General features: G+C 35.5%; 4 protein-coding genes across 10 annotated transcripts in view; 2 read left to right on the top strand and 2 right to left on the bottom strand.

The window, feature by feature from the left end:
- Positions 1-237: 237 nt before the first annotated feature.
- On the bottom strand, positions 238-1261 carry LOC128859673 (uncharacterized). Its single transcript, XM_054096677.1, has one exon. The coding sequence runs from the start codon at positions 1159-1161 to the stop codon at positions 307-309; it is 855 nt and encodes a 284-aa protein (XP_053952652.1). The 5' UTR covers positions 1162-1261; the 3' UTR covers positions 238-306.
- A 1820-nt stretch (positions 1262-3081) lies between these two features.
- On the top strand, positions 3082-7194 carry LOC128855431 (uncharacterized). Its single transcript, XM_054090324.1, has 6 exons — positions 3082-3282; positions 3640-3945; positions 4352-5109; positions 5182-5301; positions 5432-5906; positions 6002-7194. Exons 2-6 carry the CDS (start codon positions 3765-3767, stop codon positions 6193-6195), a joined length of 1728 nt encoding a protein of 575 aa, XP_053946299.1. The 5' UTR covers positions 3082-3282; positions 3640-3764; the 3' UTR covers positions 6196-7194.
- A 3208-nt stretch (positions 7195-10402) lies between these two features.
- Positions 10403-16261, bottom strand: LOC128855433 (protein MEMO1). The gene is made up of 7 exons (XM_054090325.1): positions 16005-16261; positions 14387-14468; positions 14265-14333; positions 14077-14189; positions 13893-14004; positions 10815-11034; positions 10403-10751 (listed from the first exon to the last, which is right to left on the bottom strand). The coding sequence occupies exons 1-7, from the start codon at positions 16054-16056 to the stop codon at positions 10509-10511; spliced, it is 891 nt and encodes a 296-aa protein (XP_053946300.1). The 5' UTR covers positions 16057-16261; the 3' UTR covers positions 10403-10508.
- Positions 16262-17388: 1127 nt separating this feature from the next.
- The window catches only part of LOC128855435 (C-terminal-binding protein), a 41170-nt gene continuing 34556 nt past the window's right edge, over positions 17389-24002 (top strand). For 3 of the 7 annotated variants that reach the window (XM_054090330.1, XM_054090332.1, XM_054090334.1), the window contains exon 1: positions 17389-17520. The gene's annotated coding sequence lies outside the window, so the exon portion shown is untranslated. Of the gene's footprint in view, positions 17521-17733; positions 18350-24002 lie in introns of all 7 variants that reach the window. The other 4 variants (XM_054090333.1, XM_054090336.1, XM_054090335.1 and 1 more) reach the window with 2 other exon arrangements.

The following is a 24002-nucleotide window of genomic DNA, read 5'->3' on the forward strand; positions in this document are numbered from 1 at the left end:
TGAGTTCACGGAGAGTTATTTACGGTTACTCTTCCCAAAACGTCTAATTTCAAATATTTTTTATGAATGACAATACCCCGGATTCACTTCGGTTGAGGACTAGACCGTTATTGTGAGCCCACTCATTGACAACACTTAGGTAGTTAATTGACGCAATAACGTCGCATGAATAAATAAAGCTCTGTCACGACTAGCTCTGGTTTTAGCGAGGTCAAAAAAAAAAAAAACAATTACAAATATTTGTTAAATTAATATATAAAAAAACAATAAAATATATTTATTTTTGGAAGAAATACTTCATTTTATTTACAAATTTTGAAGCCACTGTAAGTCTTTTGAAATTTCTTCACCCAAATCAGATTTACTGTGTTTTTTCCTTTTCTTGACACTCTCTTCGTTTGTGGATTGTATTTCGCTTTCTTGATGAATAAGGGAACCATCGGAAGGCTTTCGTTTCCTTTCACTTTTCTTTTCTTTGGACTCTCTATCGAATTCTGCCTCATCATCATCAGTACTATCAATACACACAACATTGCTTTTTTGGACAGCCGTTACTGTATTTGTTTTTTGCTTCTGCTTGGATAACCCAAGATTCCGACTTTTCGCATTTTTCCGATTCATAATTGCTTCATAGAGTACTTTCGCTGATATTTCGTCCGCCTTTTTAAGTCGTTCCGCTATTGCCCTGTCTACGCGTAAGCTTTTATCAAATTGATGGCCATGTAAAGGATGACGAACTTTGATCATATCGGGCAAAGGTACACGCCCTTGCGGTGGATATAAAGCTTCTGCATTTTCTAATGTCACTGCTTCAGTAGCCTTCAGACGTCCACGCAGTAAAATGTTTCCTTTTACTGGTAATAAACGCAGCGAATAACGACCTTTACGATTGCAATAGCCGAATGCACGTAATTCTGGCAAGTCATATTCAACTGCTACAGCTTCAGACGAATTGAAATTGGTCCGCCCGGGGATCTTTAATCTCTGATCCTCCAATTCCGATTTAATATCAAATCCTTTAGGGCACTGCAGCAACCAAACTTCATCCTCGACTTCATCAATCTCTTGAAATCCGCCGATTGTGGTCACTTCTTTACTGGGTTTGATTTCTTTGTAATCCCTGTTGTCTTCTAGGAAACTGTCTTTAATGCTTGTTTCCATTTCAAATAATTGTTTTATGACACTTTCATTTAAAATATAGTCTGCAAATGAAAACACTTCACGTGCACAATGTTGTTAGGTCTGTTCCCTTACCGGTAGAATTTGTAAACTTTTTAAATATTTAAGCTAAAGCGAGTTCATTTAAATGGTGACACTCAAGTCGAATTGAATACCGAAGGTGGCGCCTTCACAAAACCGTTAGTTTAGTTTTCACGATTTTGACGTGTGACGTCGTAATAATTATGCAAAAAAACAAAAGGAGGAGAAAGTACACATTTGTAAAAATTCAGTGATACTGCTGCTAACTTTTATAAGCCCTGAAGTAGAAGAAAAAATTACACAAATAATACTCGAAAAAATTACCCAAACGCGACGTCACACTCTCAGCGATTGGGTCAAATTCTCTCAGAGCGAAATAGCATAACATAATGTACATCGTGTAACATCAAGGCGAATTGAGTATCTAGTGTAGTGCCATTAAAAACAAGTCTGACGTCAGCTCCCTTCGCAATACAAAAAAAAACGAACAAAGCAAACAGAAGAAGGAAAAATTAGATGTTTGTGAAAACTGAATGAATTGCTTGGTAGTAGTTGTGAGATTTAAACTAATCAAACTAATAAAAACGAAGTGCCGTGTGATAAATTGTGAAAGCACAAATTAATATAAAGCGGAAGACGCCGTGGCAAGAAAGTATGTGTGTGTGTGTGTGTGTGTATAAACTCTTATGTTTGGTTGTTTCCATTGTTTACGCCTACTCTTCTTCTTTACACGCAAGTAATTACTCTTCCTTTTGCTTGTTTATTCAAGGGCTCTTACGACACGGCGAAACAACAAACAAATATTTGCCAGCATAACTACGGCCTTAAGCTCCATAACCGCATAAATCAACTGATCGAACCAACCTCTGGACAATGTTATCGGACAAATGATGAAAAATGTATGTAAATATCAGCTGTTTATGGCTGTGGCACCAATAACAGCGCTAGCAAGTGGCGAATAGCTTAAACAACGAATAAATGAAGATACATATATTGGCAACGCGGGAATAGAGCTTCCTTACATGTTTTTGTACGGCAGTGAGTTTTACCAGTATAATAAGGTATAACCATACTCGCTAGCGGCGAATCTTGCTCGATAACTTTGTTGTTGCTTTCACATGCAAATTTTCGTCAAGATAATCGAGCATAGATATAGCGAGCAGAGATGTGGCGAATAGAAGGCGCCTACTATTTCATGACATGAACTGCCAAACTCATTCAATTTACTATCTCGATAGTCAATTTTATTAAAATTAACCATTGAAAACAAACACAAATTTAATGCCAAGATGCCTAATAAAATATTGCCATCGCTTTCAATCAAATTAAACAGTTGTTATTCAATGAACACGAAATGAATGAGTGTCGAGATGTTAAGTAAAATCAGCTTCCATTTTGTGGTTTGATAACTCAATTTCCATTTTACCGCGCTACAACGAACCGATTTACTTGACGTCATTTTCAAAACGAAATGACGGAGCAAAGTCAAAACTGAAATTTTATAGATATTAGAACGCATTTAGTAAAAGGTGTAGATGTTGGGTTACAAAAGGAGTTGGTTCAATGATAGTTCTTATTGTCTAAAGTGGAATCAAAATCAAAGAGGAAAGAAAGGTATTGGAATACATTTTCAATGAAATTATATTTCTATGAACCCAAGGTGAATTGAGTACTATTCTCTATCATCCTTGCATTAAACTTTGTTTTAGGTTTTTTTCTTGTGAAACGGTGCGTATTCTTTACTTGTTCCTGAATTTATTGCCTACCAACGCAGAAGAGAAAACTTAACAAATAATACAGTTAACAATTATATTACAAATTTGGTCTCATGGCAGTCATGGCTCAAATAAACAAATGTCAAAAAAATTGTGTACGTGTTTATAAAGTACAAACGTCGGAAAAAGAAATTGAGAAAAAGTCAGGAGCAGCAGAACTGAGTACAAAGCGAAAAAATAAATTTTCAATTAGTTTTTGGTTTTTTGAAAGTTTTTGCATTATAATTTTTATTTTGTTAATCGCGTATACAAAACAAAAGGAGAAGACGTTTGTGTGCGAGTGCACATTCCAAATAACCAATTTTTTGTAAGTATAATATTGCATGTGAACTGTTTTGGTTTAGGAGAGGGTGAAGGTGTTTGGATGCAGCTGCGTTTGCAGTTAATGCATTTTCAATATTGCAATGCCTCGTAATCTGTTTTGTAATACCATATATATTTTAAGCGTTGGGAATTAGTTTTCATCGTTTAAAAATCAAAATGGTCAATGCTAGTGTCAATAGCACACACACTTATGTATTTTGATAAAAACGGTAAAAATATAATCAATGCATTTTTTCGCACATTGCAGAACTGTGCAAAACCAAAAATACAAAAAATTTTATCCAAAATTTATTGGTGTCTTCGCAAAATTATTCACATTTTACTTTATATTTCCTTACAGTTACAAGAGCTATAAATTAGCTGAGAGATTGCTGCGGCAGCTAAATAATAAAATAAAAACTTAAGGAATATATACAGGTATCCGCCGAAAATCGAATTTGTTTACGTAACCAACTCTTCCAAAACATGAACCTATCATCGGCTTCTAATCGTGACATGTCTCGGACAGACTCCCAATCACCACCCACCACAGCTAGAAGCAAAGGCAACATCTCGTCATTTGGACAACTCAACGACACAAGCTTGAACAGCACTAGTATATACGGCAGTGCTTTAGAAAATCTCACCGCATATACTTCCTTTGACGGTAACTAAATGACTTTAAATGAAATATTTTAAGGTATTTAGCGCAATTCTCAATCCTTTAAAAATGAATTTGTTCTAACATTGGCCTGGGCAGAATGTTCAATAAAAAATTAAAAATACCAGCCGTCACGGAATTTCCAGCGGCCAGTATAACTGTGCTTCTAATGCTTTGCTAATGTTTCAGAAGCTTTAGCTCGCTTTTTGGACGACTGTACACCAGTACTCGTTTGCTTTAAAAGTAAATCAATGTTATTCCGTCTTTTTCAAATAGTTCTGTATTGAAATTAAAATGATGGAACCATGTCGATATTATTTTTCTACTTACCGTATCTTTAAACGACCTCTGTGTCATGTGTGTGACCGCAGTCCAATACATTATACTGTAAAATTACTTTCTTAATTTGCAGAAAGTGCCAATAATAATTCACACCTTAACATATCCACCGACACAACATTGAACGGCAGTGATTCACATCGAAGTAACACAACCACCGGTTCGTGCAGCTCCACCGCCACACGTGATTTGAATACGAACATCAGCGCCAGTATGCTTCTGATACAGTCCGAGAGCACTGACACAAATACTTCACAAGACGAAGTCGATCCAAAATCACAACTAGCAAATAAGACAATATTTAAGACGGATAATCCAAATTTGTCAATTATAGAAATTAGTGATAATTCAATTAAAGAGCAAGATCTTGAAAATTCCGTACTGTTAATAGAATCATCATCGGATGATGAAAGCGTTCAACAACAAAAAGCGGACAAATCTGTTGGTATTGGAGGGGTTAAGCAAAAAACGTCTCCGCTAAAAGCTGGAGATGCTGCTCTTGCTGCATCGGCAGAGAAGCGACGCAAAAAGGCCGAATGTTTGATACACTCCAGTAAACAAAAGCTGAACGTAGAGATAGCTGAAGCGGTCGCAGCCGAATCAAAAGCTGGTAGTGGGGACAAAAGCGAACCGCACGGAAGTGTCGAACTGGAAATACAAGAAGGACAACCAAGTGGTACCAGGCGTGAAATCCAAATTTACGATACAATAGAAGAGTTCGAAAAACACTTGCCGTCAACGGTAACCGTGCTAGATACGCCATTCGGTAGCAGAGTATATTTAGTGGGCACAGCTCACTTCAGTGAGGAATCGCAAGATGATGTTTCTTATGTGAGTACCGCCCCATAAAGCGAAGAAATTCTATACACTCGAAAAATTCATTTAAATGCTATTATTTTTTAGGTTATACGCAACGTCCGTCCAGAAGTGGTGATGGTTGAACTATGCCCATCTCGCGTACATATATTGAAACTCGACGAAAAGACACTGTTGGAAGAGGCAAAAAATTTTAATTTTGCTAAGGTAAGACGTCTTCTAAACAATGTACAAAACGCAAAATTATAACTAAATTTATTAAAACTTGCTCAGCGATGTGCATATGTAAAAAAATTTATTTTATAATGCAAAACTTAATTTACGTGCTATTTAACAGATACGCAGTATAATACAGACGCACGGCTATATCAATGGCATCTTCTTCATTTTGCTGCTGCAGATGAGCGCACAAATCGCCAAAGACTTGGGCATGGCGCCAGGTGGAGAGTTCCGACGTGCGTTCGAAGAAATTCACAAACTTCCTGGCTGCATGCTACATCTGGGCGATCGGCCCATCCGCATCACACTACATCGCGCATTGCGCGCGCTCTCGCTATGGCAGACTATAAAGCTGGTGTGGCGTCTAACCTCTACTGATACCATAAGCATCGAGGAGGTAGAAGAATGCAAGCAGCGTGATTTGCTCGAAAAATTAATGCAGGAAATGGCCGGTGAATTTCCAGCTTTTTCGGATGTTTTTGTGAAGGAACGTGATCTGTTTCTATGCCATTCCCTGCAGTTGGCTGCATTGCCTCAAACCCCAGTCGATGGTTCCAGCGTACCGCGACCTGTACGCGTTGTTGGTGTTGTAGGTAAGTATTGTGTACTAGCATTTGATTATATTTAGTACTCCAAATTTAATTTTACAACATTATTATTATTATTATTATTTTTTTTTTTTTCAAAGGTATTGGCCACGCTAATGGCATTGCGAAAATGTGGGGTCTTGTGGATCCACAGAAGATACCAGCCATCATGGAAATTCCACCGGCCAGCATAAGTACGCGTATTTGCAAGTTTACCTTGAAATATGGCCTAATTAGTTTGACACTGTATGGAGCGTTTAAGCTTCTACGACCACGTCTGACGCATTTCCTTTGATTGCTTTCATTGTATATATAAAAAGGTATAATATATTAAGAGGGCTGAGAACTACTTTATACAAATCGTAATCGATTTACTTACTATATATATATATATATGTTTATTGTAGTATGTATTGTAGATGTTTGAAAAGCATCAAATCAAATTTTAAAGTAAACCCTTACGTTTCGTCAAACATTTTTGTGAGTGTGAGTGTCGATGAAATAAGATTGCATTAGAAATACTTTTATATGAATCATAGAATTTATGTGTTTGTATATGTGCATATACACACAAATTTCCGCACAAATAATGATTCCGTTTTGCTTGAAGTTAATTCCATTCGTAATTGATGGTTTTCATAGGCAGCCAAAACCCTTGTTGGACTGGGCTTAAAATATTGGAAAGTTCGTTTTGAAGTAGATAATTTGTATATAAAGTTGAATCAAAATGAACATACGAGCATGTAGTTATAAGAGACATTTTAAATGAAAAACAATATTGATTGCTACTTTTAGTGTTAAGTGGATATACTATAATATCGCCATCCATTCCCCTGAGTCTGTGCATACATATATCTCTGTCCTGTGGTATCTATACAAGAAATTTTTCAACCCAAAAAACAAAAACAAAAAACGGATTTTAACATACTCAATATAATTTGTGTAATTTGTTTGAAGTGGAGTTTAGAAAGTCCTTAAAATCTTGCAACCCAAATATTTACGCTTGAAAGGCCAATCGAAAACAGCGAATCATCAATAGAATATGTGAATTAGTTTTCGGCATTTGTCATTCCAACATTCCAACTGTAAGACACTCAAAAAATCGGAAATAAATAAGTAATTAAACTTTCCAAATCGATGTGAACTTAGATGTAAATTAAAAAAAAAAAAAAAAATAAACGATGGAAAAAATAATAATTTAATATTTTATGTAGTTTCTAACTGAAATGTACCTATGCCTATCTATCTATTGTAAAAAATGTATAAATACAAAATGATGTAGAATAAAACATTCTCCAAGTGATTTATTTACACACATTTGGTATGCAATAATCGACAAGAGGTGAGTTCGATTTGCATTTAAATTCTGTTAAGGGGTTATCGGTAGTCAGAGGCCCGAAAAATTTATGATTTTCAATAATTTTTTTTTACTACTCAATTGCTTTATTTTAGAAAAATAAAAACATAGACTTGACTTAAGCAAAATGCCAAAAAAAAAAAAATTAATAATTTCCCCATACTTACATACGGGGAATGCTGCTGGAGTGACAGTCCTTGGCCGGATATAAATCCGGGTCGTTTCGGTAACGTAGAACCGACTGTCGTGGCAACTGAATATTAATAATTGTAAAAGCTATCGCTGTTTGTGTGGAGCCCGTTTCACCAGAAGTCACCTGCGGTAATCATCACAAGTCCTTGGAGATTCATTTAAATCAATAGGACAAGAGAAATTAGTTTTATTAATAAATAATATTTTGCCTTTTCAAAATTAATAATATGGCTGCCTGAAGAAATAATTTTCAGATTTTCGAGAAAAAAAAAATCCCTCGATTACGCACGACTTTTTTATGTCTTTCGAAAACAGTATACATTTTATTGAAATCTACCAAGCGGTTTTTAAGTTACAGTGATCACCAGTTCAAAAAACATAGTTTTGAGATAAAATGTGCGTGTAGCGTAGTACACATAACAGAAGTGAAACTTTCAAGGCAGCCAAAGAAAGAGGGAAAACCCGAGAGAGAATGAGAGAGAGAAAGAATATATATCTAAATAAATTCACAACATTTGCAGAGAATGCAAATAGACAAAATTTATAAAAAACGGAGAAGGGTCGAGCGGTGTAGGTAAACGCCAGACACAAACCGTGGCAACAACGCGCACTACTCCGAGCGTTTATCAACCGCACAAACGCAGCGATTCCAGGACCGCAGTAACGGCACAAATTACCGCAAAGCAATACCAATAAATCCGACGCCAGGGCCAAAAAGTAGGCACCAAAACAAAACTCCAAAAAAATTGGGACCAAAAAACGCCCCAAACAAAGGCACCAAGGAAATATAACGCCAAAAAGTAGACACCAAAAATATATTTCCTACAAGTTTGCACCAAGAAGCGCCAAAAAGTAGGCACTAGAAATTAGCAACCACAAGGAAAAACTCGGGAAAAATAGCCTAAAGTGTATCTAAGATATATATAGGGTTTTTCAGTAAGAGCGCTTCAACTTTTGAACTTTTTTGAATAAAACACAAACGGTTTGACTTTTTTAACTAATTTTTTTTATTATCGAGTTTGAACATATACATTTAAGTATGAAATTCGATTTCTTTTGCATGACCACCGCGTGCATGTTTTACGAAGTCCAATCGTTGAACCCAATTTTCGACCACTCTTTTGCATAAATCGGCCGAAATTCCAGCAATTTCGCGTTCAATATTGGCTCTGAGCTCACAAATCGTCGCCGGCTTGTTACTGTAGACCAATGACTTCACATAACCCCAAAACGGGACGGCGGGTTAAATAGACCGTAAAATGGCCGTAATGCCCTTAAAGTAGCAGCAACAGAACGATTATTTTCATAAAAAATTTGCACGATTTGCAATCGTTGCTCAAGTGTGTAGCGTTCCATGATGAAATGTATACTAATGAAGTTTACAAATGACAAGCGAAAAATAAAAAATATTGCGTCGTTCGCCCTCCCTATCGGAAAAAAGTTGAAGCGCACCTATTGAATAACCCATTATAAGGTATAGCTCTCTCTCTCCTTTTACGTAGGGGGTTATATCTTTTTACTCTCTCGCGAAACGGAAATGCCCAAAACGTTGCTATGATGATGATGATTTAAATAATAGTACAAAATTAAAAAATTAATTTTGTTCCAATTCGTGCTTCCTATACTCTACTCTACATTTGCTCTCCCGTTGCGATGGGCTAAGCATGCGAATTGTTAAACTCATGTCATGCGAACCAATAGTCGCGGATATATTTTTTACGTAGGCCCGTTATCGAATAATTTAAAGCAAAAGAAAAAAACATCCGACTGAAGACACGTTCAACATATGTAGCAGTAGAGCAATAACCATGAGTCCAATGTATTTTGGTCCTTAAAATTCTAAAACAAGATTACAAGGTTTGGCCATACCACAATAAATTGTAAGAAGAACTGTGGTTGTTACGTCACAGGAGATTTGGCAGAGAGAGGTTAATGAAATGAAAACAAAATGCGAAGAGTGAGGTTAGTTGAATATCAGGAATGATAGAATACAAGAGAAATTACTTGCTTTCTAAACGCCACATCTATATTCTGTACACCCTGCATTTTTTAACTTTATCGAGTGATGCTACCCCGGCAGATATATTAATTGACTATTTTTAAAACAACGAAAGGAGGTTTAAAAAACTAATAGCGCTCCCCAAAGATAAATTGAGAATGCTCACGGGCATTCAGACAAGCCACTGCAGACTGCGTAGTCATCTGCACATGATCGGAATTTGGTCTACTCACTCTTGTCGTTTCTGCGACCAATCCCAGCAGACCCCAAATTTTTCTCCTGGAATGCAGCGCTATAGCGCGGAGACGATTGAAACATCTCGGCGAACTGCAGCCAGAAGAAAGGCACATACGCTCAATGGAACCCATCTCTATCCTGAGTTTAATAAGGGAACTGGCTCTGGAAGAGGTACTGTAATGAGTAGGGGGCACAATAGTGATAACGATAATTGGGCATGCGCACCAACGCATTAACGATAGAGTTACGATTAAAGCTTTTCATTCGAATTTGTGAAATTGCCCGAAAATGTTGCTTTTAAAATATGTGTAACGTTTGTGACGAAGAGGAAATGTTGTTATTACTTGCTTTGGCGGAAGATTAAGAAAAGAATGTAAATACGATATTATGGAAAACCCTCCTTCTTATTTAAATAAATCTAAAATTGGATGATTTTTATGCAACAAATAAATTCTCCCACGATATGGACCATTTCGTTACAATCAACTTTTTAAAGTTCCCTTCAACCGTAGACCAAATTACGCTGTGTCAATCGCCGCGGTAGATCGCGTTAGGTGTGCACGCCACAATTTGAAAACAGTTAATGTTGTTAATCTATAGGTTAAACAAATGTGTTGTCTACTTTTTTGTCCACATATAGAAATGTCCTACGCAATTTTTTTTTTTTAACTTTATTTAATTTTTTTTTTTGTAATGCAAATTTACATTACATATTTTCTTTATTAAAATAAAAATAACTAAATGAAATTATTCCAAGCAGAAATAGTCTTGGGTACGTATTTGCACAATTTGATTTATGATTTTGATTTCCTTCGCAAACAACCTAAGATTCAAACACCAGTGAACCGGATGCATAGCTAACACTCGAATCATCCATGTCCTTGCACTGGCTGCTTTGCGCGTACTTGAGAAATTTAAAGCTCATATTACTATAACCTTGATTTTGCAACACCTTTACAGCATTGAGCATCACACCGATCGGATGACGCCCACAAATGGTATTATTGTACTTTCGTAGATATTCTGTAAAATCATTGGGATTTAGTGTCTCAATGATCGCCATGGCCTGTGAGAATTAAATTGGTTAAAAACAAATACTTCATGACAAACAATATCATTGAATACTTACATCCTTGTCAAGCTTTTCAATAGAAGAGTGAATTTGACCGCAAGAACGATCGTAATACGTATAATTGAAACGATGTCCCCAATGGCAAAAGTCCGATGATATCACAAATAGGTTTTGCGGGTCCGTAAAATAGTTCGCTAAAAGGTCGCCATACAAGGCTTCCTGTTCGGGATTTAGAGAACCGACTAAAATTGGCACGATCGTGAACTGATCTTTGAAACTAAAAATTTTGAGAAAAATTTTAAGATAAATTTGTGAAAGAAATTATTTATATATAGTACATATGTATGTATATATGAATATGTATACAACACTTTTTATAATTGATATTGAAATTTCATGGATATCATGGATTGCACAGAGACCATACGCACATTAGATGTTCTAATATTTGTAGGAACATACAAATCTATCTACCAGAGTGATAAAACGCCTGATTAAAATGTGCCTATTTGAGTTTTTATTGATAGTATCTGAGCTGAAGATTATCTTCTGAAATAATGAAAAAGTTGCTTGTTGACCGGCGCGCTACATATAAATTAAATAAATTGACCGACCACTAAATTTAGCTTAGAATTCAGTTTTCGAGGGGCATCAACAAGGAGACGAAAGAGTAAAATAAAAAACGTATTTTGTGACATGTGACTCTTGTTTTCAAATTCTTGTTTAGAGGAGGCAATGTTGGCTTGCTTTTATGATTCCAAGGCCATTGAGCCAAGTCTTTTATCCGCAATGCCATTTCGGCGCTTTTTTATTGTGGAATAAAATCGGATTATGTATGACTACCATTCGGTAAGGGGCAGAGCCGAATACCAGGTTTATAAAGGTTTTTTATAATAGCCCTTGACTAGACAATGGCAAACCTCCGAGTGTATTTCTGCAGTGAAAAGGCTCCTAATAAAAGACCAACTGTCGTTCGGAAGCAGCGTAAATCTGTAGGTCCCTACATTTGTGGAACAATATCAAGACGCACAACAAAAACTTTAGGAAGAGCTCGGTCAAACACTCAAAAAATACAGTGATTCTAAGCTTATTTTATGCAGGTAATACTTTTTTAGAAAAAAAGAAAATGACTCGATGTTTATTAAATTTAATAAAAAAAAATTTATACGACTTGTAATAACATATGTATGTGTTGTTTACCACTGCAGAAAGAACAATAACAACAACAAAGCTTGCTAAAAAATATATAGAAACAAACAGTTTTCTCATCAAAATATGTATGCTCACAGCTTAAACGATGCAGTGTATTTTATATTTTCTCTGAGAATGAAATAACGGTGAAATGTATTTTTTTCTGTCTAGTTTAGCGTCTTAAGTCATTCTCAAAAAATTAAATTTTTTTTAAATGGGAAAACGGACCTCATTTGAAAAAAGGGAAGACGCTATTCGTCGTTATAAACTGTTATCAACTGTCCAGCACATTATAGAAAGGTCAGATCTGCGCGAAATAAAATATTTAATGATGCAGATAAGAGGTGAATTGTTCGCAAAGTTAAAGAAAACCCCGATTTAAGCGCTCCGAAATTAACGAACGAAGCCGAAAAATACTTAGGCAAGATCTGTAACCCGGAACACAGTTCGTAGAGTTCTACGCGAAGAAAATTTTTATGGAAGGACTGCCCGAAATAAACCGTTGATTAATGCTCGTAACAGAAAACATAGAATAGAGTTTTGCAGACAACATTTGAACAAAGACATTTCGTTCTGAAAGTCCATTGTTTTTGCGAATGAAAGCAATTTTAACCTTTTCATGTCTGATGGGAAGTCCTGCGTTTGGAGAAAACCAAACACCGCGCTTCAACCATGTAGATATTTCCGTTCTACAGTTAAACACGGCGGGGGCAGTGTGATGGTATGGGGTTGCATGCCCTATTAAGGCATCGGAAATTTAACATTTATCGAAGGAAATATGAATAAAGAAATAAGTCTGGATCTGCTAAAAGATAATTTGGGCATTAGGGATTCGTTTAGGTTCTACCAAGACAACGATCCCAAGCATACGTCTGGTATTGCAAAAAACTTGGCTCTATCCCACATTTAGTACAGATACCTGCACATAGTCCAGATCTCAACGGTATTGAGAATTTGTAGTCAGTGCTGGAAAATACAATAAGAAACCACAATATTTCTAATGCTTCTGATCTGAAACGGGCACTAAAGGAAGAATGGGACAAAATTAGTTCCGATTATACAGCAAAACTTGTAGAATCTATTAATACCCCATTAAAGGTTGTTCTGAATCAAAAGGCAGTAATCATGAAATCGAAATATTAATGTGTTTGTGTTTTTTGAATAATTTTAATTTAGTGCATTATTTAAGCTGTGACTTCAAAACTGTAACTGAATTATTTTAATTTGCCATACCTTTCTTATGAAGAAACATTTTTTGTTATTAAATAAAACATGTTATTTAATGGAAATACCATAAAATATATTTGATATTTTAATATTTTTTTTTTTTTGCTGCATCAAATAAGCTGTGAGTCACTGTAATATATACGTATATAAGTGATGTCGCCATATCTCATCAATCACTCTCAAAGTGCTCTAGCTTCCACTACATTAAAAATTTATACAAGAATATAAATTGTATATATGAGTTTAAACCGTTTTTATTATTGAGAAATCTGTCTGTTCAAGCGACATTTGCTTAAATTCATTCCCGCCTGTGAGTATGCAGCAAGTTGCGTTCTTGTGTACCATTTCATTTTCCGATCAGATTGCTGCATCTCTCAAAAGGCTGAACCCACAGCCGCCGCATCACGCCCTACATCTACGTGCAGGATTCCTCCAAAAGTTGATTAGAGGCACCGCACTAGAGTGGGCTAATAAACCTTACCAGCTAATAGGTTCAAGGAATACATATTTTCTTGATTTTCTACTATCAAGGGCTAATCCCTCACCTGAAATAAAGCACGCTAGACGACTCTGTCCCGTATCGGTTGTTCCCACACTCTCCCTAAGCTAACACCAGTTCTTGGAAAATCATTTGAGGGAAAAGATTGGCGTTCTGCCGCTGAGGCCCGCTGAATCCTATGCCTGATTGTAAATCTTATGTACCAATACCATACTTACTCTTCCATTACTTTTGCTATATATGGCAAATGCATTTCGATACTATGCTCATCTTCGTCTATTTTCATATCCATCCAAGAGAAGTTTCCGGTATTTTGTAATTCAGTGTTGACTATAAAAGCAATTCGTTAATGATTATGTTGATTGATATTAGTGATATCTTTACTAAAGAGGTTTTACTTACTTTGAGTATCAATCTTGAGATCATATAGAGGGGTTTTGTATTTCTTCGCAGTGGACAAAGCACAGCCACGCAGCCGTACATGATGTGATGGGCCCAATATGAAAATTCGTTTGCTAAATCAGACGAAAAGGAAATGCGTCATGTATTTCAGTACGCATTAAATTAGTGTAATATATTTTCATACTTACACAACGGCGGGACTAACTTGTCGATAGGCGAAAGCACCACAAGCTCCACTGTAGGTATAGCCGGCATGTCTGGAAATTATAATTAATAATTACTTCAAATGATGAGTATTTCAAGAACTTACGGCGCAATAATTGCACGTGCAGGTCCATGCGAAAGCTCCGCAGCGCCCAGCCATCTATCCAATTGGCGTGACAACTCTGGACCTATAAACATTTACAGACAGGCCATTTATACTTGGTTGATTACACCAATGTTTTAATTGCTTCGGCCAGCGAAGCCCTAGCAACCAGCGAAATTGTGTACTGTGCCTAACAATACATTTTTTAACTTCATTACATTATTTGGCTTTTGACAAATTTTATTGTCAAATTTATTAAAATAAAAGTTAAAAAATAATTTATTAACAAATAAAAGTAAAAAAAATAACTGCTGATTTCTACAGAGATATGGCTGACGGCGATTATTCAGCAAATGCTCTTTACGATCTCATAAGAAAAGAGCTGAACTCGATTATCAAAGAAAATGGGTGAGGAATCAATAAATAAGACAGGGAATTAAATAATGACATATGCTTATACAAATATAATTCAATTACAGCGCTGAGTCAAAAATATCAGAGACAGCAAGCTGTAGTAATTTGGTCAATGAGGAACAAGCGAATAAACAGCCTCCGCAGTCAACAAAGAATCCCAGTGAATTAAATGGTTCTTCAGAGAGTGGTGAACTCAACGAGATGCCTAACTCTAAAGAAAATGTTTCGACACTACTCTCAACCAAAATACTGCATCTACGTGGAGATGAATCTCAGAGTGCAGCTATTGACACTGATCTTCAGAAAATGCGCTGCGATCTTCAACAAAGTTACGAACTGTTTCAGAAAATGGGCGAAAGATTCCAAAGCATAAATTTCAGTTCACTCAAAAGTCGCATCAAAGATATGAACCTTGGTAAAAAGGACCAAACTTCCAAATTAGAATCGGAAATTAAAAATATCTTGCAAAAACACGTCAAGGACAACACTATGGACAGGTTGACTGCCGAAATGGGTGTCAAATTTCAACAGCATCCTGGCGAGTTCGGTAACATACCAGAGCTGAGTGAATTCTTTCAAACTTGCACCCAACTACAGCATGGTCTCGAGCAGTTAAAAAGACAACGTAATTCTGTTGAGGAGATGACAAAACGTCTCTCCAGCGCTGCTGAAGCCTCATTTGGACGCATCGATGAAATTCATAACATACTGCATTCAAAACAAGCCATCCATGACCAAAAGCTGAAAGAACATAATCAAAATTCCTAATTTATAATCCTTGTTTTTATATGAAATATATTTTATTTCAAATGTTTTTGACCATAAATGTTCTGTTTTTATGCATAAATAATTTTACCCTTGCATAATGTTATTGTTTTGTAAGTAATTGGAATATATACTTCTTAGGTCTTCATACTTCTTCAAGTTTTCAATGCCGTTATGACATTGCAATTGAACGGAAATATGCATATTATAAATACTTGGTAAATAAAAGATTATTTTCGATTCCAAATCATCATCCGAGGGAGGAACTTAATAGCAAAACTGCCACTGCTCTAAAAACGAAAAGTTTCTAATTTTCTCTAAAAACAAATATGACAATGCTGAGGCATCTACCATGCATTGTGGATACATTTATCTTTAAAACTTCTGCTTCTGGTGAGAATATAATGTTAACTCCATTAAAATTGCTGAACACAATGTTTACCTAAGTTGGTGTACCAACTTCCGGAATGAGTTGCTTTTCTGACAGCAGACATTTTCACCAGTTAATTTTTCTTTTTTCCTTTGAATATTTACAATTTTTTCACTGTGGTTCTTTTCTAACTTTTTATTTGCTGAGGATTTATAGTCACTTGGTATATCAATTACAAAGAAATTGAAGCTAGAATGAATACACAAAGAAAATTAAACAACACCTGCTTCGCGTTTGTGATAAAATGGACAGGCAATTGCAATGAATGCAATCGATAGATCACAATAGAAAAACGGCTGATTTACAAAGCTGGTGCTGCCACTCAAAATTTTGCCTGATGAGCAATTGTGCTTAGATGGTTTTGTTAGGAAGCAATATAAGGCAAGAGAGAAATCCAATTATTTTAAATAATGAGATAAGTATTGTAAATAATTTTCATCGTTCCACTAAAAAAAAGGTTCTTATGCTGATTGCAACAGTATTAAAACTTTATTGAGAAATAAATAATAGAAGAGTTATGGAGTGTTAAAAGTTTATTGCAAGCATTTTAGAATCGTGTGTATCTCCGAAACTACTTGAACTATTACAAATATATATATAAATATTTTACTACAAATATATATAAAAGGTGGTCTAAGCTAATATGTACTTCGAATAATATGGCCATAGTTGGTTCAATTAGTTTGTTACGATTCGTTGAACGTAAGAAACGTTCACATAAAAAAGGTACAGTGGAATCGCAATAAACTGCAACCTTGACAAGTTGAAAATCATGATAATTCGATTAGGTTGACCTCTTCTTCATTCTCCGTGAATTTTTTGAGTTGGCCTAATTTTAAGTTTATATTTAAATTTTTTTGCTTGCACAAACTTTTTTCTTTTTTCAATTTTTTTAAAACCTTTGCTATTTCCCTTCATGGGGGTTTCATACTCTTCTATTTCTATCCAAATTGAATTTAACAAAGTGTGATTGAACGTTAGAAACATAGTATAAAATCTAATTGAAAAAAATGTTCACCCATTTTAATTCGTTTGTTTATGGTTGTTGTCATTATAGTTACCTTATTATTATTTGTAGCACAGATAACCCTAACTTAATTAGCACACCGGCTACTAGGACCTTCATGGCATACTTTAAACATTTTCTCAAAGGTAACGTAATTTAGGAATATAGTACCTTAAAAGAAAGTCGCACTGAGTTTTCAACCACAACTTATTTAATACATCTTGGTTCTATCTCACTCCATATTTAGATTTACGTCACTTCCATCTGGGCTATTTTCTCTCCGATCATTTTTGAATAAGTGTTTTAGTATCAAAGTTTCATTGCGAATATTGTTTGAACGTACCCCTGATGCGACTCTGAAGGTTGAAAATGCCGCATGGCAACGTGTACTAAAATAATTCTCAGTTTGTTACGATTCGTTGATTATTAATGCTTGCAGATCGTGATATCCGCTGCGCTTTTGAATATTTTTTTGCAGGAAAATAAATTGAATATCTTGTGATTTGCTGGAAAAAACCAAAGGTTCGTGTACATTTTCAAGCGTTCTTGCGACTACTTTGGAATAAGTATATTTTTCATGAAAACTAAATTCGACAATACCCAACGAGCTGGTGAAAACTGAAAATCGGCAAATATAACGAGTTAACTGTCAGTGCGGCGATACAGTTTTCACTCGTTCGTTGGAAAGGCTTTTGCAAAATGCAATATCGCGTCATTTATGTACTAAAATATTAGGGAAGAAGAAGAAGAGACAGCAAAAGAATCGCCGTGTTCTCCACCATTTTCCGCCATTTTGAAAGCTACGAGTGTAAAATATAGTGATTCGTCAGGGAACGCGTTGCTCTTAAAGATTTGCGAAAATTTTTAAATAAAAGCATCAATAATAACGAAAATAAGTGGAATTTGTTGGTGGGCCACCCACGCAAGTGTTTGTGTATGAAAAATAGTCGTTGAAAAGTTGTGTTTGCTCGATTTATTCGAGAAAAAATTTCAGTTCTGTACCAGCGAAAAGGGCTAACCAAACGCAGAAAAACGCAAGCCTTCCGCAAGTGAGCGAGTAGCAACACAAAATCCACGGTCTGCCGCCGCGGCCGTAAAAACTAAAAAAGGCTGAACCTTAAAACTGCAACTGAAAAAAGTTTGCTAATTTATTATAATCTAAAAGTTTGTTGACGTGTCTGTTGATAAAAATTGAGACTGCAAGTTGTCGCGCATTCTTTTTTGGTTTCGTTTTTAGACTTGGCCACAGTTGCAGAACATATTTAAGTCGGTCAATAAGTACATACATAGTGGCCATTCAACAAATCGTTTCGTGAATGTTGCCCCATTAAAATAGTGAAACCTAAATGTGGTAAGCGTTGTTCTTAAACCGAAACGGCTCTCTTAACTAGTTGTCGGGAAATATATAGAAAATGTATTGATATTAAGTGATTTTTTGTTTCGAGTTGGTGGATGGTTTTTCATGTAAAATCATACGATCTAACGATCTATTAAGTTGCAGTAAATTAAGTTAGCACTTTACCACGTTAAGAGCATTAATAGTTTATCGCAACTCATATCTAGCTGGCAAGCCGTTGGCAAAAGGCTTTGCAGTAAAACTCTTCACACTTGCACGCCGCGCAGGGAAAGAAAGTAACGAGTAATAAAGTGAAGTAAAAAAAATGCAAAAAAAAATATATAGTTGAATATTTTGACGAGTTCTGATGGCGCGAGTGAATAACTAGTGGAAGTATGGCGGCGAACATTGTTGACACATTTTGACGCGGAATTGCAATTTTTGCTATTGCTGCTACAAAATAGCATTCATATGACTAAACGTGACCAACAAAACTGACCTGAACTTGTCTGGTATATAAAATACACGACTGAACGAAAACGAAATGTATTTGATAGTCCAGTGGCTTTATCTGATTGATTTTCCATTTCGTTGTTGCTATTGTGTGTTTGTTCGAATTGTTGGCTTGTCATCTCGCATTTTGCGATTCGCTCCGTTTTTGTAATGTACGCGTATGCTTTTAATAATTGTACCAACAGACACAATTATTTTCTTCTTTTCTCATAATTTTCTTCAACATATGCCCATAACCTTAGCTGTATGTAGTTGAACTTATGAAAAGGCTATCATGAGCATGGGATTTATGTAAATTTAAAAATAAAGGTTGTTCATGGAATGTCTGTTTAACAGAGTATGGGTTAAAATGAGTGGGGAAAAGAGTTTAAAAGCACTTTCTGATTATAAAGTTAAAAAAGTTACTGCGCATACATACATAATACATATCTTTAAATGAACATGCGTTTTGCATGTACTTGCATATTTCGTGAAGTAAGCATAAACGAAAAATCTGCTTTGTCTGCAATTTAATTAGAATTGAACATGAATTCAGAATATCAAATACTCACATGTTTATTATTCAGTAATGTTATTCCCACAAATATTTAGTTTATTGAGCTGAAATTTGTTTTTCATATTAAATACTTTGGTGGTGTCAAATGTAATAAATAATTCTAAATATGAGATAAGTTGAGCAAACCCAAATAAAATATGCATATTTTCAATTGATATTTATTTAAAAACTTAGAAATGAATTAAAGTCACATTGGTTAACGTGTTTAAGGTGCAAATAAAAAGCTCTAAATTAATAGATAGGATAGAACGAATATAGTACAATAGGATGTAGTGACCTACTTTATGCATTATTACGGATGGATTTCCTCGCGAATTGGTCTGAAAAGAAATAGTAACTTCTTATGCACATAGATACGAACGGCTTTGAATATTGATTACCTACATACTGTTGATGCCACCAAAATACCAATATTTTAAATAATTCAATAGGAATAGAATATAGCTTACTCATACCATATAATATAGAAACAATTTGTCTACCAATATTTTCTAAGTGTACCTTTCGTTACAAAAATTCAAAGAAATTCATAATAGGTATTTAAACACGTTCACTGTTTTGTTTGCTATATATTGATTGTAGTTTAGCTTTTTTTATTCATACCATTTAGCATATTCTAAAACAGGTGGTAAGAGTAGTAGTGTCGCATTCTACTTTATGTAATATTCTATAAGTTATTCATACCCTTTGACAATCTTTGGGTCAGTTTTAGATCTCACATTAATATTCAGGGAACACCTCTTCGCCACAACCTTGTTTGGTAACTTAGAACAACCTGTAGTTTGTATGTATTTGGTTTTAGTATTAAATAAGTATTTAGAATTAAATAAGTGCTTAGCAAATCATTCATTTTTGTTCTCGTTTAGGGGAAAAGCTGTACTTTGTCGTTGTTATATTATATTTCTAATCTTATAGCAATTCCATATAATTAGCTCTAAAAAGGGAAATCAACTAATAATTTGAATGCTTCCATTGCTTAAAAATATTCAATCACGATACTTTCGCTTGTGATTTCATACTAGAAGAGTTTTTCAATTTGTTTTTCCATGATTTCACAATTAAAATAACCAAAAAAGAGGGTATTTTTATAAAATACATATTAAAAAATTTTATCCCTAAGATATCGTCGTCGCTACAATTTCATTTGGTTTTAATAATTACTACATATCCCTGAATGGGGAAAAAGCGGGTTTGAACTAAGTTAGAAACAGGTACTACATTCGTTTACGCAAATCTATGAATGCGTTCTCTGCCGACTGGTCAAATGTAGTAGGTACACAAATTCTGAAATACGTACGCATGAACCATGTGGATATACTCAGTATACATATGTATATACACAATTCATAACATTGCTGGATTACGAGTGCCACCAACGCAATGCCATTGTTGCTTGCTATTGGGCTTATACTCGTACAAATGCAATAAAAACGGCAACAACGTGCATGCGCGCAAAGAACAAAAGTCAAAATTCGACAGCTAAACAACGAAGAAGAAATTCTCCGTTATCAACCATACATATTTAGTTTATGTACATATGTATATAAGAACATATAAATATATTGACGAATTTTTATATGCAACTTCCGATATATATTCAAATGTAAATATGTGTTTATTTTAACACACAAGCGAATCATCGGCTTACGCGAGTGTACAGCGAAATTGCAATTAAGCTGCTAAATTTTCCGGCTGGTCTATCTGGCGGTCGGTCAGTCAATTACAAGCACGTTTAACGCTCTTGCCATTGAGATGCGTAGAGGAGTGCATGACGCTACAGCACGTTTTGTGAAGTCAATAAAGCCACATGTTTTTGTGACTTAAGACGCCGATAGCGACGTTTGGTTCTTCGTATTTAGCAAACGTAGCAACAGCAGCTGTGAAAATAAGCCAGTTTTTCGTCTGTGTGTTCCTTTGATGGCTGTGCATGCCAATTGTTGCATTTTGGTGTGAGTTCTTAGTTTCAGTTTTGCATATGTGGTATGTGTTGTTGCTATTTTTTTTTGGATTTCAGTAATGGTATCGCGTGCGGCGTCTTGTTTGAAATAAACGTACCGAAATTTTCTGCAGAGCATGCGCATGCCTTAAGTTGTGGACTCAACTCGTTTGTTTATAGCGTCCATGCTATATTTTGCCTACCTGTCGCACAACGGGTTTTCTTTTTCAACCGCTAAACGGTGTGCTGTGGAAAATTTTTTAAGTGCCGAAAATGGATCTGCATTTATAAAATTTCGCTATATAGGGGGCTGCAGTGCAACATTTTTCCACCGCGTTTACCAGACTATGAGAGTAAGGTTGGCACAACGTAGGCAGCCATTCCCATGGCAGCCGGTTCTACGTTACCGGAATGACTCGGGTTTTCTTTCCCGACCAAGGGCTGCCGCCCCAGTATACTAGCCCTGTCTAGTGTACCGTACTTTACCTTAGTAAGGTTGGCTGTAAGCAGGTAGTAACTGGTGTGCATTTTGCACTTTGTAGAGTAATCTTTAGGCATCTGTAGTGGACGCAGATTAAAAGACACGCTCAGACAAACACTTGACTATCCGAACACATTGTATAGGATAACAGGAAACGCCGAAATACATGCTCCATATATACGAAATATAAATTTTATGAATAGTATAGAATTATGAAAAAGATAATTCTATCATTGCTTTGCAATTTATTTCAAAAGATGATGAAATCCAGTTAACTGCTGGAATTTATTTGATTTGTGGAAGGTTTATATGTCAAAACGTTTGTTATAAAGGTTATTAAATTAATTTTGGTACAATTTATATCTTGCTTAGTTTTTTTTACTATGTGCTTAGTTTGTCAATATAACAGAATTGCAAAAACAAAAAACAATGACAACCGTTTATCGGGACAACCCGGATTTATATCCGGCTCAGGCGTGCCACTTCAGCACCATTTCCAAAACATTCAGGGGAAACATTTTTGCTATTACAACAGCACCAACAAAACAAAAAAAAGAAACATTGGTTTTCTGTTAACTTGATAATGCTTAGGGAAAAGAAAAACGCATGTTATCTTGTCATTTACGCGCGCATAAACTGTATAAGAGGGAAAGGCGTAACTTAATAAACACCACTATATACATATGTTTTAGCTGCTTTATTTTTGACTTTTCGTTTTCTGGAATTGAAGAGAAACCGGTTTTTTGCATTTACAGAATGTCAATTGTATTTCTACGTAGCTTAACTTGCCGATAATCATTCCATTTGGTGGTTGTGGACTGCTGCTGCTTGCCGGTCTGGTTTATTGCCATGTTTTCTATACATACATACATATGTATATACAGATACCGCGTTAAGTCTGCCTGTTTGTAGTTTACTGTACAAATATACATTTGGAAATAGTTGTGATGGTTATAGTGTTCATGCGACCGAGTTTGGTGCTCAGTGCTATAACTTGTTGGTATTAATTTCACTGTTCTTTTTACAATTTGAACTCCATTCAATTTCAATTATAATTTCCAAGCGTTTTGCTACAACAAATGGTGAATATGGTGAGTGTGATATTTATGTAATATATATAAATATGTTTGTAGCTCTTGGAGTTTAAAATTTGCGCTCAATGATTTTGGCGCTGGAATCATTGCAGAATATGAGATTTGAGTAGATGCAAAAAGTATTTTATAATTTTATTCAAGTACTCTACAAATAACAGAGTTTTTCGGTTTTAAATATTTATGAAAAACTAAGTAAAATTTCCTGACTGATTTTTATTGAATAGTTTTGCGAACAAAACTCATCGACAGGTAAAGTTAGCCAGGTTGGTTGTCTAAGACAATTCACTCGGTGGCCCTAAGGCCCAATGTGATACCTGCATTTGATTTCCATCCCCTAACTAAGGGGGCGTCCATAAATTACGTGAGGTGTTTTTTTCAATTTTCTGACCCTCCCTCCCCCCCTGGTGAGATGTCGTGAGATTTTATTCAACCCCCTCCCCCATCCCCCAATCTCACGTGAGATTTTTCAAAATGTGGGTTTCTTATGTAAACGCGTTGGATTGTTATTGTAAAAAGGAAAAAAAATTGCTTCGTGCTTTTATTTACGACTAGTTAAGACTAGTAATCAATATTGCTGAGAGTTATAAGTGTAATAAAAATTTAACAGTAGAAGACTTAAATCGTAACTACTGCGATTAAAAAAAGAATATCTACTCTTATTCAGTCCATGGAGAATCATGCGCGGTTTCTAGAGAGACTATTGGGACCAACATGTCCATATGATTTTCAGTAAAATCATCTGCTCCTTCAACTCCGTTCTAATCTAGCCACTCTAAGCCGTTGACGCTTGCGCACAGTAACTCATTAGCTCGTCTTGTGGAACATACGCGCTTGCTTAGCTGGTGCAATGTGAGCTGCTCGCCTGTGCTCTGCAGCTCTTGTGATAGATGCGAAGTAAATACCGCATGTACTCTAGCATATTTTCTCTAAATCATCACGTATACTTGGGCAATAGAGATCAATAGGCGTGCTGATGAAGGCATTCAGCGGTTCAATCGGTACGCGTATTAGAAATGGAGCAAATGATTTTCCGTCATGTTCTTTAAAGTCCGGAATTGTCAAACGTCAACCTGAGTGATAGGGCGTTC

This window comes from Anastrepha ludens, chromosome 2, assembly GCF_028408465.1.
Source record: "Anastrepha ludens isolate Willacy chromosome 2, idAnaLude1.1, whole genome shotgun sequence".
NCBI classification, from domain to species: domain Eukaryota; kingdom Metazoa; phylum Arthropoda; class Insecta; order Diptera; family Tephritidae; genus Anastrepha; species Anastrepha ludens.

What these genes read in the sequence shown, in the direction of transcription:
- LOC128859673 (XM_054096677.1), bottom strand. Translation starts at nt 1,161, where the DNA reads ATGGAAACAAGCATTAAAGACAGTTTCCTAGAAGACAACAGGGATTAC.
- LOC128855431 (XM_054090324.1), top strand. Translation starts at nt 3,765, where the DNA reads ATGAACCTATCATCGGCTTCTAATCGTGACATGTCTCGGACAGACTCC. An exon ending in AAAATTTTAATTTTGCTAAG is followed by an intron (nt 5,302 to 5,431) that starts GTAAGACGTCTT and finishes GCTATTTAACAG; the next exon opens with ATACGCAGTATAATACAGAC. An exon ending in ACGCGTTGTTGGTGTTGTAG is followed by an intron (nt 5,907 to 6,001) that starts GTAAGTATTGTG and finishes TTTTTTTCAAAG; the next exon opens with GTATTGGCCACGCTAATGGC.
- LOC128855433 (XM_054090325.1), bottom strand. Translation starts at nt 16,056, where the DNA reads ATGTCTGCTGTCAGAAAAGCAACTCATTCCGGAAGTTGGTACACCAAC. An exon ending in AAGTTGGTACACCAACTTAG is followed by an intron (nt 14,469 to 16,004) that starts GTAAACATTGTG and finishes AAATGTTTATAG; the next exon opens with GTCCAGAGTTGTCACGCCAA. An exon ending in TTGAAAAGCTTGACAAGGAT is followed by an intron (nt 10,752 to 10,814) that starts GTAAGTATTCAA and finishes TAATTCTCACAG; the next exon opens with GCCATGGCGATCATTGAGAC.